Raw genomic sequence first — 18,125 nt, 5'->3', positions numbered from 1 at the left:
ATGACTGATGAATGATAATCTGTACTTGATCCCATAAGATGGGTGTTTATGTTACTGAGAGCTTGGGAAATGGATCAGTTCAAGATAAAACATTTTGTTAACAACTTTCGTGGTTCACTGGCAGAGAAAAGAAGGCTTATTAGCTTGGCACTCCCAGATATGGCCTTGTCCATATGGTAAAAAACATACCAGATTTTTAAAAAGTCAATCAAACCATTCTGGCCTAGCTATTAAAATAAACAGCATGGTCAATAAAACCGGTTGTGTTATTTAAGTCCGTCTGTTGCTCTTGCAAAAGAGTGGGAGGGCACGGCCATCAGAGATTGTATCTGTATTTCTCTTTCAGCCCCACTAGTTTCTAGCATGGGTCATGAGGCATGGTTATAAAGAATGCATTTTCTGAATATAAAATCAGGACACAGCTGGCATATGGTCTGACAATTGGACAAGAAATGGAAGATACCCATGATTATAACAAGGCTAAACAGCCAAGTTAGTGGCAATGGCACAATCTGAATACAAAGCCACACATGGCTCCTACCTGCACAGACACAGAGAACAAAAGCAGGAAAGGAGGATGAGAAAGTCACCATGGCTTGTCATTCTCAGGGCTACCCTTCAGTTTCCCTGTGTGCTAGAGCCCTCCCCAGGGCTGCTGGACAGGACCAGCAAGCACACGAACAGGCAAGTATGCACTCAGTCTGGGCATGGGTTTGTATTTTGAAAATAAGGTATGTGCACTGACAGTAATCACAGTTCCTGGGCTACACCACACACAGCGGCTTTGTTCTCCCACTGATGGCATGGTCTGAGAATGTTCGAGCTATTTACTTCCTGGCTGTTTACACATGACAAAGCAGCCTTAACTCTCTTAATTCTCACACTGGATAAAACAAAATTTGCACATCATTATCAACCATTCAAATGGTGATAGGAAAAGGACTGACACAGAGAGAGAGAGAGAGAGAGAGAGAGAGAGACAGACAGACAGACAGACAGACAGACAGACAGACAGACAGATAGACAGACAGACAGAGAGACAGACAGAGACAGAGAGACAGAGACAGAGAGAGAGAGAGAGAGAGAGAGAGAGAGAGAGAGAGGAACTTTCCACAGCCTAGAACCCTTAGCTTTAAGTACAGTTATTAAAAAAAAAAGTTGGAGCAATTAGCAACCCAGTGAATGTTGGAAACATCTTAACAGTGTCTCAGAGATGAAGAGCATAACACAGAATGAGAAAGGAAAAGTGGAATTACATGCACAGTCATAATGAATCAAAGCCCAGAAGGAGGTCTGCAAATCAGCAGGTTCTAATGAAATATTAAGGTAAGTGATTATTGATGAAAAATGAATAAGCCTTTTTGATTTCAGCAACCTTTAAATCACACCTAGCTAATTAAAACAACTCAAACGCATTCATTTATTCCTTGATGGGCATTTAGCTAGCCTTGGGTATAATGAGGCTTCGTTTATAAAGCATGGAAGTAGGTGAATCCAAGCAAGAGGACCCAGTGTACTGAAAAGACACATATTCATGAAGGGAAAATTTAGCTCTTTGTCAAATTTTATGTGTCATTTTTCAAGCTACAAGTTGAAAAAACCTCTCCTAGGTGTTTCCTGTTTACCATAAAGAGAGCATCAGTAAGAGTTCCATGTATCTTTTTAACATTCAGAGCTTAATTATCATATAATGAACACAGGTTATATGTTGATATTATACAATTATATGGTGGTTTTGATTTAAATACATCACAGAACTATTTTAAATGGCATATCATTACACACCACATTTTCAAGAGGAATGGATCACAAATATCATGAGCTGTAGAAGAATCTGAACCCAGAACTTAGGCCTAAATTATTCATTCACCTTAGTCTCCTGTTTTAGAGATTAATCTTCAGCAATTCAAGTTACATACTACACCAAATTAATGCAGATTAATTTGCATTAATTAATTGCATTCCTAATTACAGAAATTAATCAAATGTCCACAGCAATGTTCACTTTAGCACTGATATAGGAGGTAATGACATCAATTGTAGCCTCAGAATAAAAACCTAAGAAACCCTAAAATAGCTTTTATACATCAAAGATACAAAACCTAAGTCCAGAACCACTGTGTATTAGACACAGGGAAAACCAACAGAAAAAGAAAACTTTTTCACTTTTGAATGTCTGAAGAACTAAAGAATAAAGATGCTAATAACAGCTGGGCCCTAGGTGGCTTGTACCTGTAATCCTAGCTTCTCAGGAGGCTGAGATCTGTGGTTTAAAGCCAGCCCAGGTAGGAATGAGACTCTTATCTCCCATTAGCTACTAAAAAAGCTGGAAGTGGAGGTATGGTGCAAATTGGTAGAGTGTTAAGCCTTGAGCAAAAGAGCTCAGGGGCAATGCCAGGCCTTGAGTTCAAGCCCCATGATGGAAAAAAAATTATGCTAATAGTTAAACTGGTATAATAATCCTCACAGCAACCTCTGTTGGTCAGCTGTCCAACACTGTGACAAAAGACCTGAGACAACCAACTAACATGGAAGAGGGGCTTATCTCGGCTACCATTTTCAGAAGTTTCAGGTCATGTTTACTTGGCCCTTTGCCTTTAAGCCTGTGGTGAGGCAGGAACATGTGACAGAGCAGGTATGGTCACCTCCCAGCCTCCAGGAAACAGAGAGAAAGGAAGGGACTAAGGTCCCAATATCTCCTCAGCCCTCCCTTCAAAACCCCTCCAATCCCCCCCCTCCACCGCCTGCTTCAATGACTTAACCTCCTCCCCACTTCCCAAAGGTTCTACTAACTCCCAATAGCACCACATGCACCACATTCAAGAGCCAAACTAAAACACAACTAAAATTCACTGGATACCTCCTACGTGTCAGGCTGTATCCAGTACATACAGTCATTCATTGAAGGTTCAGGCAAGAAACCCAGCAGGGTAAGTACTGTTATGATTCCCATTGTATAGGCACAAGAAAGTGAAGCACAGAATATGAAACAGCAAAGTCAGGATGGGAACTCAGGCAGACTTCCCTTAGTGTTGTAATAAAGAATTTGCCTCATTCATTTGTTTTCCAGACAATGGAATATGGCAGTGAAGTGAGTTGCTTTAAAATGCCCCTTCATCCAAGCTGAAGGACATGCACAATGAAGGTATTAAAAGTATGCTACAGGCTATGTCATAATGTAATAGAACTAGCAGGAAAAATTTGGGCAAGAAGTAGAGAGGGAGTGTCTAGAAGGAAGGAGAGCAGAGCTGCGATCTGGATTTGCATTTCTTGATATCAAAGGACTCTAGTTCTCCACTCAGTTACCTCACTGTGGGGACAAACCTGGTCTACTCAGAGGCAGGTAAGTTTGTTCTGGGTGAGTGCTCTTGAGAAAGTGGCATTTCTCATGGAGAATGTGGCATTACGTAGCTCTTTCCAAAGAGTCAGACCACTCACAGAAAAGCCAAAGTAGCAGTTCCAGAAGCAGCTGTTGAGGCAGGAAGTACTTTGGACCTTTCACAGCAAAGTATTTATGGTGTTAAGTATTTACTGGGCATTATGGTTTAGATAAGGGTTCCCCTCAATGGGCCCATACATGAAAGGATTGGTCTACAACCTAAGGCACCACAGGAGTGGATAAAAAAGTTCAGAAGTGGGTCTCATGGGAAGTCACTGGAGGGTGTATCCTTACAGGGGACACAGGGACCCCGGCATGACACTGTTGCAATGCTCTATGCTCCTGCCATGAAGTGGGAACCTCTTGCATAGATGTTCTTTGTCAGGTCATTCCTGTTTGTGGATTGAAAACTCCAGCTATCCAACATAAACCCTGTTTTCCTTGTAAGTTGGTGATCTCATGTACTGTTATAGGAATAGAAAGATGACCAAAACATCAGGAAGATAAAGCCAACATATTTTCTAGTGCCCTGTCAGTCAGAGTCCTTATCCCCGCTCACTCATTCGATGGGCTTGCCCACCTCTTACAAGGCTGTCCAACTCCGAGTCAACCTATCATAGTACTCTTATTACATTCATATCACCCTATATGAAACATGGCACACCAAGTGGGGGGAGCTTGGCCAGAAAGTAGGTCTCACTCATTTCTATCCCTCGGTGCTTGCTAATTTTTGACACAGGGTTAAGATGGAGTGTTTAGGAGGTGAGTAGATGGTCACAGAAGTGTCCAAACACACTGACAGATGACATATCTAGCAACTTTGGGATTGTTCAAAGAGCTTCATTCCTTAAATATTTCATAGAGCTTAAACATATAGAGCAAATGAAAGAAACAAATCTCTAGAAGTGAGTCTTGGTGGTACTAAAAACCTATATTGGAGAAAAGACATCCCTTCAATAAATTGTGCTGGGAAAACTGTATATCCACATGTCGGACACTAAAACTAGACTGCTATCCCTCACACTGTCCAAAAATTAACTCAAAATGGATCAAAGAACTTCACGTAAGACCTGAAACTTTGAAACTGCTAGGAAAAAATCATACAGAGAAAAAGTACAGGCACAGGTAATACTTTTCTGAATAGAAGACCAAGTAGGAGAAAAATGAGGGAAGGGGTAACAAGTTTGACAAGAAATGTACATATTACCTTACTTCTGTAGCTGTAACCCCTCTGTATATCACATTGACAATAAAAAAAAAGAGTTAAAAAAGAAAGAAAATAAAAGAATTTCAAAATGGGATTGCAGCAAATTAAAAAGCTTCTGCACAGCAAAGGAAACAATGAATAGAAACAAAAATTCCTGTGGAAGAAAATCTTTGCCAGTTACTCATCATATAAAGGACTAATAATCAGAATATATAAAGAGCTCTGAAACTTAAACATCAAAAGAAAAGTAAGCCAGCTAATAAATGAGCAAATGAACAGTTTTCAAAAGAAGTACAAATGTCTAATAAAGACACGAAGAAACTTCAACATCTTTAGATGTAAGGGAAATAGGAAATCATTCAAAGCTACATTAACATCTCACTTTAGTCAGAGTGATAAAAACACATGCTGCTTGGGCGGGAGGGGGGGTGAGGGGAGATGCATACACCACCTTATATAGTGAGACTGGAAGTGTAAATTAGTGCATTCAGAACTACTATATAATTTTGTAATATTCTACTCTTGGGCATATTATTGGAAGAAATATAAGCCAACATATAATCAAAATACCTGCATACTCATGTTTACAGAAGTACTATTCACAATAGCCAAATATGGAATCGGCCTAGTACTGGTTAACTGATGAATGAATAAAGAAAATGAGGTCTATATACATAACAGAGTATTATTCAGTCATAAAGAAAATGAAACTATATCATTTGCAGGAAAATGGATGGATAGAACTGGAGATCATCGCGTTAAAGCTGTAATAAGCCTGGTACAGAAAGACAAATACTACATGTGCTTTCCCATATGCTGAATATAGTCCTTAAAAATGAATGTCAGAAATGTGAAATATATACTATTTGGGGGTGGGTAGCACTGAAAGTATGAAAAGAGAGGGACAAAGGAAGGAAAAAGTACTTTATACATATTTATGAAAATGAAATAGTGAAACATTCAAAAAATTTAATGGGAAAGGAAGTAAGAGACTAGTAGAAGGGTGAATTTGATTAAAGTGCATCATATGGATGGATGACTCAAGTGGTGGAAAACCAATGAGCAAGCAAGCCAGTAAGTATGAGGTCCTGAGTTCAAACACTGGTAGTATCATTAAATGAAAAAAGAAAAGAAGAATCAGTTTGTTTACCCTGTTTTATTTGCTGTTGCAAAGTTGTTACGGGGGTGAGGGGGGCAAAGCCTACTCCAACTTCTCTTGCTTTAGAATTACAACTGTCTAAGAAGTAAACGTGGTTTTGGCCTAAATTCACAATTTACACATATCCAGGAAATCCTCTATACCCTGAAGCTAGTATTGATCATTTCATATGCACTTTACAACTTTTGCTTTGGGCTGGTCTCCATGGCCTTGTGCTCTTGGGTTTGCCCTAAATCCTGCCCAGCTCAATCCCTTGCCAAGTCCCCTTCCCTGAACCTGGGTTGAACCAGGCAGTCCTCTAGGGAAGATAAGCAAGAACTTCAGTTAAGTCAAATGTAATGAAGATGCTGCACTGAGGTTCTGGCCCATTTATTCAACTCGTATTTATGGTTATAAACAACTCATATTATGGTTATTAACAAAGTTACACTGAAAGTGCCATCCTCCCCACCAAAATGAATTATCTTGGTAATATCTATTGTATTCCTAAAGAACTCAATGATATGTAACCCCTGATAAACTAAGGAGTAAAAGTAATAATGAAAATAAGGTAATCTTAATAGGGAAAATTCAATTTAGAAATATTTATTGTGTAGAAATGTACATTCTTCTATGTAATAGAACATTATTCTACCATTTAAATTCATTTTATGCAATGCCAAATGCTTCCTTGAATAGATACAGCATATCTATTGAACACGTGACTTACCTAATCTAAAGAGCTCATAATTTTTCACATTTCATATATACACTGACCAGAGTAAAGGAGGCAGCTCAACCATGTCCTCAGTGGGAAAACAGAAAAACAAATTGTATCTTTTTAAAATCTAGTACTTTTCCTCCAGTTATACAACATCCATCAATGAGGAAAGAATGAAGGGAAAAAAATCAAAAATAACCAAATAGTTATCCACACTGAAGAATTAGGGTGCCCAGGGGAAAAGTTCTCAACATCTGGGAAGTTAATTTAAAAACGGATTGCAGATTCAGAGCTAGAAAAAGGTCTTCCAAGAAGCTGAAAATGCATCTCACAACAGGGCTCCACAAATCCTCATGAATTTATATTAATAGTGGATTGATATTTCATTGTTATGCAGGGGGAAAAAAAGAAAATAATACCGACTGAAGATCACTAAATACTATTAAGATTGACATTAGAAGCTGTGGGTTTGGACTATGGAAGGTATAGGACAAGTGGGCAGCTTCATCAAAAATATAAGCTATTGGGCACTAAACTTCATGTAAAGCAGGAATATTGGCAAAGTTACTCAGCAGCTCACGGACATTTTGGCCACATCAGCATAGTTAGCTCATTGTCAAAGACCCAAAAGTTCAGTGCTTTGTGCAGGGGAAAAAAAACCCACTAAAACAAAAAGCAAATGCCTCTGCTGGGGGCTTAATAGCCCGATAACTACCAAAGTCTAAAATAGATTTAGTTTAGCCTCATATTTCCACAGAATATTTAAACTTTCCCCACGGCTAAAATAAAGATATAAATAAACAAACCCCATTACACATTACTTCTACAAACAAATTGTGGTTTCAAGCAATGTTAATCAGCAAAAAAGAATTAAACAAGAAGTCTTTAAAATTAGCCGTGACCTTATTTATAGCTTCATTACTTGAAGATTTCATTTGCTCTATTGTTTATGTCACCTCAGCCTTGAATTAAATTTCTGCCTCTCTAACTATATTAGAACATCTTAATGAATGGTGATGGCTTGCTTTTCCCCACCAAAACTGAACATTTGTAGAGCTTGTAACACCAAATAAAAAAGCTGTTCAGTTCACACATGTATTTGATGAAGTTGGATATGTACTTTTAGATTGATTCTTGGCCAAGTTGGACAGAATTGGGAGATGAGCTGGGAGATGGGCTCCTACTGCATTCTGGAGATGATGAGCCAGCTATTAGTTCATTTTTAAGCATGGATATGAAACAGTCCTATTTTATTTTATTTTTTTATTGTGAAAATACCATACAGAGGGGTTACAATTACATGGGCAAGGTAATGAGTCCTATTCTATTTTACATAGGCAATTCCAGACCAGGATGAAATAGAATTTTACTATCTTTGTCATCTTTGTCCAGGATGGCCTCAAACTCATGAACCTATTGCCCTCTTCCTCCTATGTAACTGGATTACAAGCACATACCATTTGCTCAGCTATGAATTAGGATTTAGCAAGGTTGAGTTTGGATGCCTGAGGGACATAGAAAGCAGGGGTATTTCTACCTGGGCATGCTGAAGATCCCAGAAAAAGGCTGGGCAGTGCAGACACAGTGGCTTCAACAAGCAAAACCTTAGTCAGGAACAACAGAGGGACACAGCAGTGATCCCAGGCTATGGTTCTAGGGAATCTACAGTTTAAGGAGAAAGCTAGCTAAAGAGACAGGATAGATAGAAAGGGAGAAGGAAGCAAGAGAAAGCAGCAGCACAAGAATTCAGAGGACAGAGTTTCAGCAATGCCACAGAGTGAGGAAGATTGGAAAGCATTGCTGATATACAATGGGTGCTATGACAACTTAACACAAAAACAATACACATATCACAGTTGAAAGTGGTTTCACAGGACTAAACTAAAGGTGATGGTGTGGGCTGCATCCTTCCAAAGGCTCTGGTGAATCTATTTGTTTGTCTATTCCAGCTTCTAGAAGCCACCTGCATCCATCAACACATGGCTCCTTCTTTGTCTTCCAAGTAGGTTCCTTCAGGGAAAGGGCTAGGATATAGGGGCTGCTCTCAGAGCTGGCTAGCTGGGAGGGCTAGGGATCATCAGCCTTGTCAGGTGTGAAGTACTCCCCTGAAGATGTGGATAGGCTATGGCTCTGGGGCTGAGTGGAATTTGAAAGGGAGCGGTGAGGGAAAGATGTTTGCTTGCTGGGCCACATCAGAAATGGACCAATGGCAAGGGCATGGAGATGCACCCAGCTGGACAGATCACCCAAATTAGCAATGTCAACAACCTGCAAAACTCACATGCCAGTGAGATCTGCTACCTTCCAGAACTACTTTCTCACATTTGAAGAAAAACCCAGATAAGTAATATTAAGTAAATGGAAGTAAACTGCCATTTGACTTTTTGAATAGCAAATAGAGCTTTGTTATATGACCCAATGTTTTAAAAGGAGCACATGTTTAATAACTGCCTGTATCTAAGAAAATTAGTTTTGTTCTGTTTGTCAGAGTTCGTTTTGACACCGCTGGATTCCATTTCTAATGGGGAAAAAAACAAGTTCACAAAGGTCTTTTCTTTTAAAATCGACATTTTCTCTTTAGTGGCAAAACGCATGCAAAAAGCATCTGATTATGGTATTTATGCTTCCATTAAGGTGCCCTCGGCAAGCATGGGGAGTCCAGCCTACTATTTTCTTGCTATTTAGGTTTATAGCAGCACAGTTCCTATTTTATTTCAATTATATTTGAGGACAATACACTCTTGGTGGCAAATGATTGCATAGTGACAGCAAATGTCCATTAGAGCTGTCTTTCTGGGGAGTTTTTAAGTATAGCTTCTGGTGTCTGGACATAAAAATACAAATTGCATGGTGTCCTCAAGTAAAAAAATTATTGGTCAAGATTTCTTCATGCTTTTGTTAGAATTCAAAGCACTCTGAACTTTCTAAGTTAGAATTGTGTCATTTACATCAAAGAAACTTTTTGGTATTGATGTTTAGGGGTAACACGATATGCATTTTTAAAAAGTAAAATATCTACATCAGGAATGCCAGAATAAGCTCTAATGAAAGTCACAGATTATTTCACCGCTCACAGCAAGCAGATCTTAATAAAATAATTCATATAATGGAGTTTCCATTTTTTGCTTTTTCTTTTCACTAGTGTAAGAGTAATGTTTTTCACCATGTGCTAGTTCTTGCTTATAATCCTAGCTACTCAGGAGGCTAAGATCTGAGGATTATCCTTCGAGGCCAGTCTGAGCAGGAAAGTTCGTAAGATTCTTATCTCCAATTAACCACCAAAAAGTGAAGTAAGCCAGGCCCAAAGAAGCATAGGTCCCATGGTTTCCCTTATTTGCAATATCTAGTATAGGTATGAGTCAAGCGGAAAAGGTCAGATAATGTGATGTTAGGAAAATGAACCCTTAAATATGTATTTTAATGTTTTCGTTTCTTTCATGCATGTGTTTCTAACGCATTTATAAGATTATTTCTTTGTTGCTTTGTATGTCCCTCCCCCACAGTGTAACCCCTGCTTTCACTATATTTGATGTCAGTATAACATGTGGAGGAGATGGGGACAAACAAGTCGTTTAAGGATTCAGGTGGACCTGTTGCAACAATGAGAAGTACAAAATGTCATGTCAAAACCAACTTTACAATGTCGGTGTGTGGGGGGGAGGGGGGTATAACTGGGTGGGGGGAGGGGGGAGGCTGGGAAGGGAGGTGAAGGGTAAACAAAGGAGGAGGCTGCAATGCTTGGTAAGAAATGTATGCATTATCCTGCCCATGTAATTGTAGCCCCTCTGTACAGTATGTTCTCAAATAAAATAAAATTAAATTAAAAAAAAAAAAGAAGTTGTTTTGTTGGGGGCGGCGGGGGGAGGATGGGAAGGGATGGGAAGGGGAAACAAAGGAGGAGGCTACAATGCTTGATAAGAAATGTACTCATTATCTTGCCCATATAATTGTAACCCCTCTGTACAGTATTTTCACAATAAAAAATAAATAAAAATTAAAAAAAAATTAACCACCAAAAAGCTAGAAGTGAAGTTGTGGGTAAAATGTTAGAGTGCCAACTCCCAGTGAAAAAACTAAGGGACGTACACACACACACACACACACACACACACACACACACACACACACACACACACACACACACACACACACACACACACACACACACACACACACACACACACACACACACACACACACACACACACACACACACACACACACACACACAGTATTGCTTTTCAAGTATGGATAGACCAATTAACTGGGGTGTTTGCTAAAACTATGAGCTTCCAATCCTCAGCCATTTCTACTGATTGACAATATAGGTCAGGATATTTGGGAGGGGCCCTTTGGGACTGTTTAGAGAAAAGCACTCACTCTAGGTTCTTTTTATACAGCCTCAACTTGAAAAATCTACTGTTCCTGAATTCAGCCTCTGTTAATTTTGCATTATTATAATAACAGTAAGAAGTTAATTATCAGCTTACAAGGAGAAGAGGTTTAGTATGGCTCTTAGTTTCAGAGGTTTCAATCCTATGTCTTTAAGGGTCTACCTCTTCCCACTAGTGCCATGCTCTGGAAACCAAGGCTTTTACAAGCCTTTGGGAACCGCATTGCAGATCCACACAGTATCATACACTGTTATGGGCCTTAGGATGCAGACTTTTGTTTGGCAGCCCCAGCAGGAACAAAACATAGATGACGTTTGAGAAGTCCAAGCTTTCCTCTTCCTGGGAGCTGTGTAAGCTGGGAATAGGTAGTAATTACATGCTAGTGCACAAGGAAGACTTTCAAATCAAGCCAGGTGCTGGTAGCTCATGCCTGTAAACCTAGCTATTCAGGAAGCTGAAATTTGAGGATTGCAGTTAAAAGCCAACCCAGGCAGGAAAGTCTGTGAGACTCTTACCTCCAATTAGCCACAAGAAAATTGGAAGTGGAGCTGTGGCTCAAAGTAGTAGAGCTCTGGAACAGAAAAGCCCAGGGACAGCTCCCAGGCCCTAGTTCAAACCCTACAACTATGGCAGGGGATGGGGGACTTCCAAATCCTCAAAGGAGAAACTGAAGTTGAGTGAGAGACGCCGTGTTCTTACAACACCATCCCTCCACTCCCCTCTCAGATGATGTGTCACAGGTCTCCAGCAAATACTTTAATCCAACTATTTACACTGTTGGGGCAAAAAGAAATACTTCATGCTGAAGCCAGTGAGGCCTAAGTTTAGGAGAAACTGCTCCTGATATGTGATTTATGGAGAAGACACAGAGATTGAGCAATTTAACAACTTAAGCATTATCAACAGAAACATATCCTCATAGTTTTCTATTTGCTAACTAATAAAGACTCAAAGTATTTATTCACTTTTCTGTTAATCCTTGTTCTTGTTTTCTGCATGCATGTAGGGATAGCAATGCTGTTCTAGGAGAAAAAGCTCGTCTCCCAAGTCACAACTGTACAGCAAATTCTGGAACCATGCTTCTTGGGGACTAGGCACAAAAATTAACATAGTTAATCCTCCCCAAAGCCTGATGAGATGGGACCATTATTACCCCCTTTTTACAGATAAAGTTAACAGAGCTTATACAGTACATGATGGAAAAGGCCAAGAACAAAGTCAGGGGAGCAGGTTCTATAGTTTTGTTCTAGTATGTTACACTCGGCTTTCTTTATAGCAGAATTGTCTATGCAAGGCCAGCCCTGGCAAAACTATGAGGCCTTATCTGAAAAATGACTACAGCAAGAAAGGTCTGATGTTTAACCCAAGTGGTACAGTAGTTACTCAGCATTTCAAATCCCAGTATTAAAAGATAATAAAAAATAAAAAGCGGAAGCGAAGGAGAAAAGTATTGGGCAGGCAAGTGATAGTGTCTTCTACTGTGGAGAAATACAGAATCATGGAGAGCAAGCACTGTATCAATTGCTGGATTTCCAACCAGCTAAGACAGGAAGTGCTCTTATGTCAAAGATATAGATGATTTGGAATCATTTACTGTTGGATACATTGGTGCGGCCTCTGATTGTAACAAGTAACTACACCATTTCTGATTTGGGAGGTTCCGTTTTCATAGAAAACTCAGGATGTAGTGTTGCCTCTCTTTAGCATCCATCCAAAATGAAAAGTTAAAATGTTACCAAGGACACTAACAAATAAAATGAACTCTGGCAATATGACTAAAGCACATACTAAGTTCATGGTAATAAAACAAAAAAGGCACGAAAATATTTCTAGACACAGCATGGTGGTATCTTTTGAAAATCATTTTATAAGTAATATGTGGAAATGGAGAGCATGTTGCCTGTTTTGATGTCAAAAATCACAGAATTTAACAAGTTACCCTTGGTTTTTTGTAGGACTACGAAACCCTCGTATTATGCTATACAGTCGAGCAAAATAAGTAAATTCTATAAGATGTTTTCTTACTGAGAAGAGACAGATGCAGATAAAGAGACATATGCTGCACTTTAGATGATCAACTCCATATATTGTATATAGCCTCATGAATCACAAAAAAATTTGAATAATAAAGTTCATTCAACATCCACAGCAAATTTTAGTGACATTTAGTCAGTTAATACGAATTTGCATATTGTTCGCGCAGGAAATAATCTCTAAGGAGTTTCAACATTTCTGCTTCCATTAGGATGGTTAATTTTTTAAGTTAATAAGCATATTCTAGATTGTCTACAAGTAGGTTATTTAATTGTATGAATTTAAGTTTCCAAGTATGAAGGCACTAAGAAATGCTACTTCCACTGCTCAGTTGAATGGTGTCAGAAGCAAGCTGCACTTTATGTTTAAGGGTTGCATCTCTATAATGTGTAAGGCCAAAGACAGTTTGACATAAACACACCAAAGAATGCAAAATTTGGAGATAAATAGTGAACTGAATCAGCACTTAGCTCATTGGAGGTAGGACATGAAGCCTACTGCAAATGAACCTATCATATAGTAGCTACCACTTTCATGATTTGCAAAACAGTATAGAGTCTAACAATAAAGTATAAGCTACATTAAATAAACATTCATCTGAACACAATGGCTTGTCATTCTGTTTGTATTTAACTTCGTCAAGATGTTTCATTTTATATTTGTAGATTGGTTATATACAGAAGCAATTTCAACCTATTTTATACATGTTTGGATAACATGTAATCAAAGCAATTTAAAGCAATACCACAGTATAAGAGATTTTTAAGAATATAAGTTTTTAACACTAACCAAGTCTGAAAAAACACTTTTTGAAAGCTTCTTCTCAAACAATAAAAGACAGCAGAGGTGATAGTTATTTTTTCCCCCAAACAAAATTCAAAGATGAGCAGGTGAAGAAGTACCTGACAGGTAGAATAATTTCCTTTTTCCATTAGTAACACTGTTCCCTGTGTGGGAGGGAGAGGGGGTACATATAATTCCTGCTTTGAATTTTATTTTGAGAAAATTTAAGTTTTTTATCACAAATTCATTTAAGTTTTTTTTTTTTATCACAAATTCATTGTTTACTGGATATCTTATTCTCTTAGAAACAAGAAAACTGAAGTTGCTTTAATCTTTTTATTTTAACAAAAGATGAGTTTTAACGTTCTGGGTAAGGGGAACAGATATGCTTTTGAAGATAGTGAGGTCGAAGATGTAATTGTGAGTTGTCCTCCATGACCAAAGTCTCCCCTGGGGTGTTTTGCTGAGTGGGCTTTTGATGGCAATGAGTGAGGAGATTGTCTGAGTTAGCATGGTGCAGTGTAGAAACCCTGGGCAGGGAGAGGGTTCTGAGCATGTTAAACCCTCGGAAAAATGATCAAAAATCTCCAGGAGAGACTAAGATTCTCATAGAACACTAGACTTTAAAATAACCTTCTTTTGGGGGGGTAGAGGGGGAGTAGGGGGCTCTGGGTGTGAACTCAGAGCCTCAAGATGAGTAGGGAGGGACCTTACCACTTGATGCTCCTCTCTAGCCCTCTGCAGCCATTTCCTGTCTTGGGGAGCCAAGAGATCCCTCTGACCTCAGCTCTGACCAACCAATGACACATTGACTGATTTTCTTTTCAGTTCCTTCAGAAGTTAGTAACAAGCAAGGCCCATGTGTCTGCTCCTGGCAGGGAGGACTTACAATGAGTCATTTATGGCCTTCAAATGCTGTCTGACCTTCCACAAGCAGCTTTCACAAATGCAGCTGAAAGCAAGGAAAAAGCTTTCAAAGAAAATGTCACTGTCACTGATAATGATTTCTTCCTTTGAGCACTGACATATCCTTAGTTAGTAAGTATGTAAAACTTGTAGATGATCACAACACATGGGCTTAAATAAACCTCAAGCCAACTGTTACCCCCCTCACTCCTAACAGTCAACATCAAAGAGATGTTCTACTACCATAAAGAATGTGTAAAACACAACTAGAGGAAATCCTACCACAATAATCTGAACAGGGTTTTCCTGTGGATCTGCTTCTTCCTGTGCTACTTTGTTTTGTTTCCTTTCTGCTTGTCTGAAATAATTGGTTACATTTGTAAACTTACATTAGAAATAGAAGTCAGTAACTAAAATATAGACTGCTTGCAAAATTGCAACAAACCAAGTAAATCTGGAAGCCACAGATGAAATTAATCTAGTACATGTTTTGTTTGAGGAGAGTCCATAACCAGAAGCTTCCAGGAGGGCTGGCCATTTGTAAGAAATGTACTTTTCTGGCTCCACCAGCAGCCTACGGATCAACAGATCAAGATTCGAGTGGAGAAGTCAATCAGTATTTTATAGAGCCCTTCAGGCGGTCCTGATCCACACTGCTGCCTGAGAGCCACTGCTTTTAAGTGAAACCATTTATAATGCACAAGGCCAGCTCCCATATACAAGCGACATTTGAAACATAATTAGTATATTGTTTACGACAATGCCATACACATATTTGATATAAAAGGAAATGACTAAGATTTGATTCACATGCTAAACTCCATATGGTGCTTGCATATATAAGTGAAATGGTAGGAAAAGATCTGTTTAAGATGGTTTCAGTTGAAATTTAGCCATTTATATAAATATATAGCCTAATATGATGTAGCCATTATTAAATATGTAATCAACAAATATGTAGCCGTGTCCACTTACATTTTTATAGCTATGAAAGCATAGTCAACAATGTGCTGGTGCTATTTGGATAAACATAATTCAGACCTGAGATTATTAACAAGCAATTTGTAGGCAAGATGGACTGTTTCTCATTTAGTAATTCTTTCATAATACAAAATTACACTGCTAAAAAAAGTGTCCCTACTAAATCATAACTAGAACAAATCATGTCATTCTCCATCTATTTAATTACCCCAGCTAGAGGCTCTAGCAGCAATAAGAGCAAATATTTCTTAAGTAGAAGAGCCATAATTCCAAGTTTGCTTTTTATTTGCATTATAAACTAAAGAAAGGTTGCTTCTCAGGTTTAAAGCCATTTGAAGAGCAGATGAAATATGTTGAAATCATTAGAAAAGTTATCCAAACCTCTTACTGCTCTTTCCATTAGGCTTCAGTTTGTGCAACTCGAGATTTAGGGACACAGCAGCTTTTTAAACGCCATTAATAACAGGCAGATTTGAAGACTGTAGAACAATCTACCCCCTTGTGAAAAATGATGAGAAAGTTGTTTGGGAAGCAATGCTGAAACCACTGCTGGAGCCTACCTGTCTGCAGGTGAAGCTTTGGAATTCCATGGCTTCTTCACCTGGGCGTACAAAGCGTCCATCATGTGACCCTCTCTTGGGCTCTGGGGTCTGGTGCTGAGTGCCAGCGAGCCTTCATAGGAAGACATTCCCCCGTACATCAACTCATCGTCACAGCCAAATGTCCGATGGAAATCTTGGATTTCAGCATAGTCACGCTCTCGGGCCTGGCGCTCCCTAAATTCTCGAGTTTTGGCTTGAATCCTGTAAAATTACATCAAAGATGAGAGAAACTATTTCTCTTCTCAGAACCATGTACAGAAACATTCCTCAAACTATGTGGTAAAATATATTTAATTCATGCAGATACAGGAAAATCAGTGGTATAAATGCCACACACATTTTAGGTTATCAAGTAATGCCTTGGTGTTTAAAATTGATCATATCAGATATCAGAATCATTGTGTAAATTATAATTTTAAATTCTTACCTAGGAAATGACATTAAAAATTCACCACAAATAGGTTGTTTCTGGCATCTACTTGGTTATTACTTATGATTTTTTAGGACAAGAATTGATATGTATATGAATTTGTGTGCACACTAAGTTTGTGTCTTAGTCATTACAAACGTAAGCATCAAGCATACTATGAATCTTAAACATGAATCCACACCATAACTCTTCATTAATGTCAAAAAAAATAAGATCTCAGTTTAGTGACACTGGTTTCAATCATATGTGGTCCATACAGAACTAGGAAAATTTGTGTGTGTACTAGTACTGGGGCTTGAATTCAGGGGCCCATGATCTCACTTGGCTATTTCACATAAGGCTTGGTACTCTACTACTTGAGCCATAGCTCTATGATTACCTTTTGGTGGTTAATTGGAGATAAGAATCTCACCACCTTTTCTACCCAGGCTGGCTTCAAGCCACAATCTCCAGTCTAAGTTATTAGGATTGCAGGTATGTGCAACCACCACCAGGATGAACTAGAAAACTTTAAAATAAAACTTGTCTGCCTTTAAATTAAAGCACAGATCTTCTAACTATTTTTGCTGAAGATATGTTTAATTTACTAAGATTTTGTTGAAGTACTTCAGACGAAGTCCTTTTCAATTCAGAAATACATATATAGTAGCACTGCTCAAAGAGTTAGAATTTGAATGGATCAGCCCAAGTATCCAACAGCAGCTGATCAAGAAAATATGGTATATATAGACAAGTGAATACTTATTGGTTATAAAAAAAAAGAATGAAATTCTGTCATTTGTGATGTGGATGAAACAAGATTTGTTAAGTGAAATAAGTCTGACACAAAAAGACACACCGTGCACTATCTGGTTTATACATGGAAACTTGAAGTTTATCCCATAAAATCTCAAAGACTTTTTTTTAGAATTTTTCATTTTTAAAAATTTTACTTTATTGTTATTATAGAGGTGATGAACAGAGGGGTTACAATTACATGAGTCAGGTAATGAGTACATTTCCTTTCATATAGTGTCATCTGTTCCCTCATTTTCTCCCAGTCTCTGGTCCCTGCCCCCATCTCCACGGATGAGATGTATTGTTCACTTTCATCAATGTCCAGAGAGCTCCCAGGCTGTACTTCCCCCCCCCCCCAATTCTGTGCCCTCCCCACCACCCTCCTGAAGATCTACACGTGAATATACCATATATGAGGTAAAGAAGACAGAATCATCAAAAACTAAAAACTAAAAAAAAGTCTTTTGTTTACATATCTTGGAGTTTGTTTCAGTATGTACATTGTTTTATGTAAATATGAAGAGGTGCATAGGTCACACCCTTGTGATTCTCTCCTAAGAGTATCCTCTTTTGGTCTCACTGTGAGTATCTAGAATCTGGTATGATTTGTCATATTCCAGTGCATTTTAGATCTAACTTCTGCATATCAGAACATGTGCCATTTGTCTCTCTGATCTTGGCTTATCTCACTTAACATGATTTGTTCTAGTTCCATCCATTTCCCTGCAAATGACATTATTTTATTCTTTTTAATGGTTGTATAAAATTCCACT

The 18,125-nt window shown here is 38.5% G+C and overlaps 1 protein-coding gene across 10 annotated transcripts in view; it reads right to left on the bottom strand.

The window, feature by feature from the left end:
- Positions 1 to 18,125, bottom strand: part of Pard3 (par-3 family cell polarity regulator) — a 635,367-nt gene that overhangs the window by 139,599 nt on the left and 477,643 nt on the right. For all 10 annotated transcript variants that reach the window (XM_069990655.1, XM_069990656.1, XM_069990659.1 and 7 more), the window contains one exon: positions 16,104 to 16,346. In XM_069990655.1, the coding sequence (XP_069846756.1) occupies positions 16,104 to 16,346 (243 nt within the window). The remainder of the gene's footprint in view (positions 1 to 16,103; positions 16,347 to 18,125) is intronic.

The sequence above is a fragment of the Dipodomys merriami genome, unplaced genomic scaffold, assembly GCF_024711535.1.
Source record: "Dipodomys merriami isolate MVZ:Mamm:240054 unplaced genomic scaffold, mDipMer1.0.p SCAF_4, whole genome shotgun sequence".
NCBI lineage: Eukaryota > Metazoa > Chordata > Mammalia > Rodentia > Heteromyidae > Dipodomys > Dipodomys merriami.
This window is presented reverse-complemented; position numbering and strand designations above follow the sequence as displayed.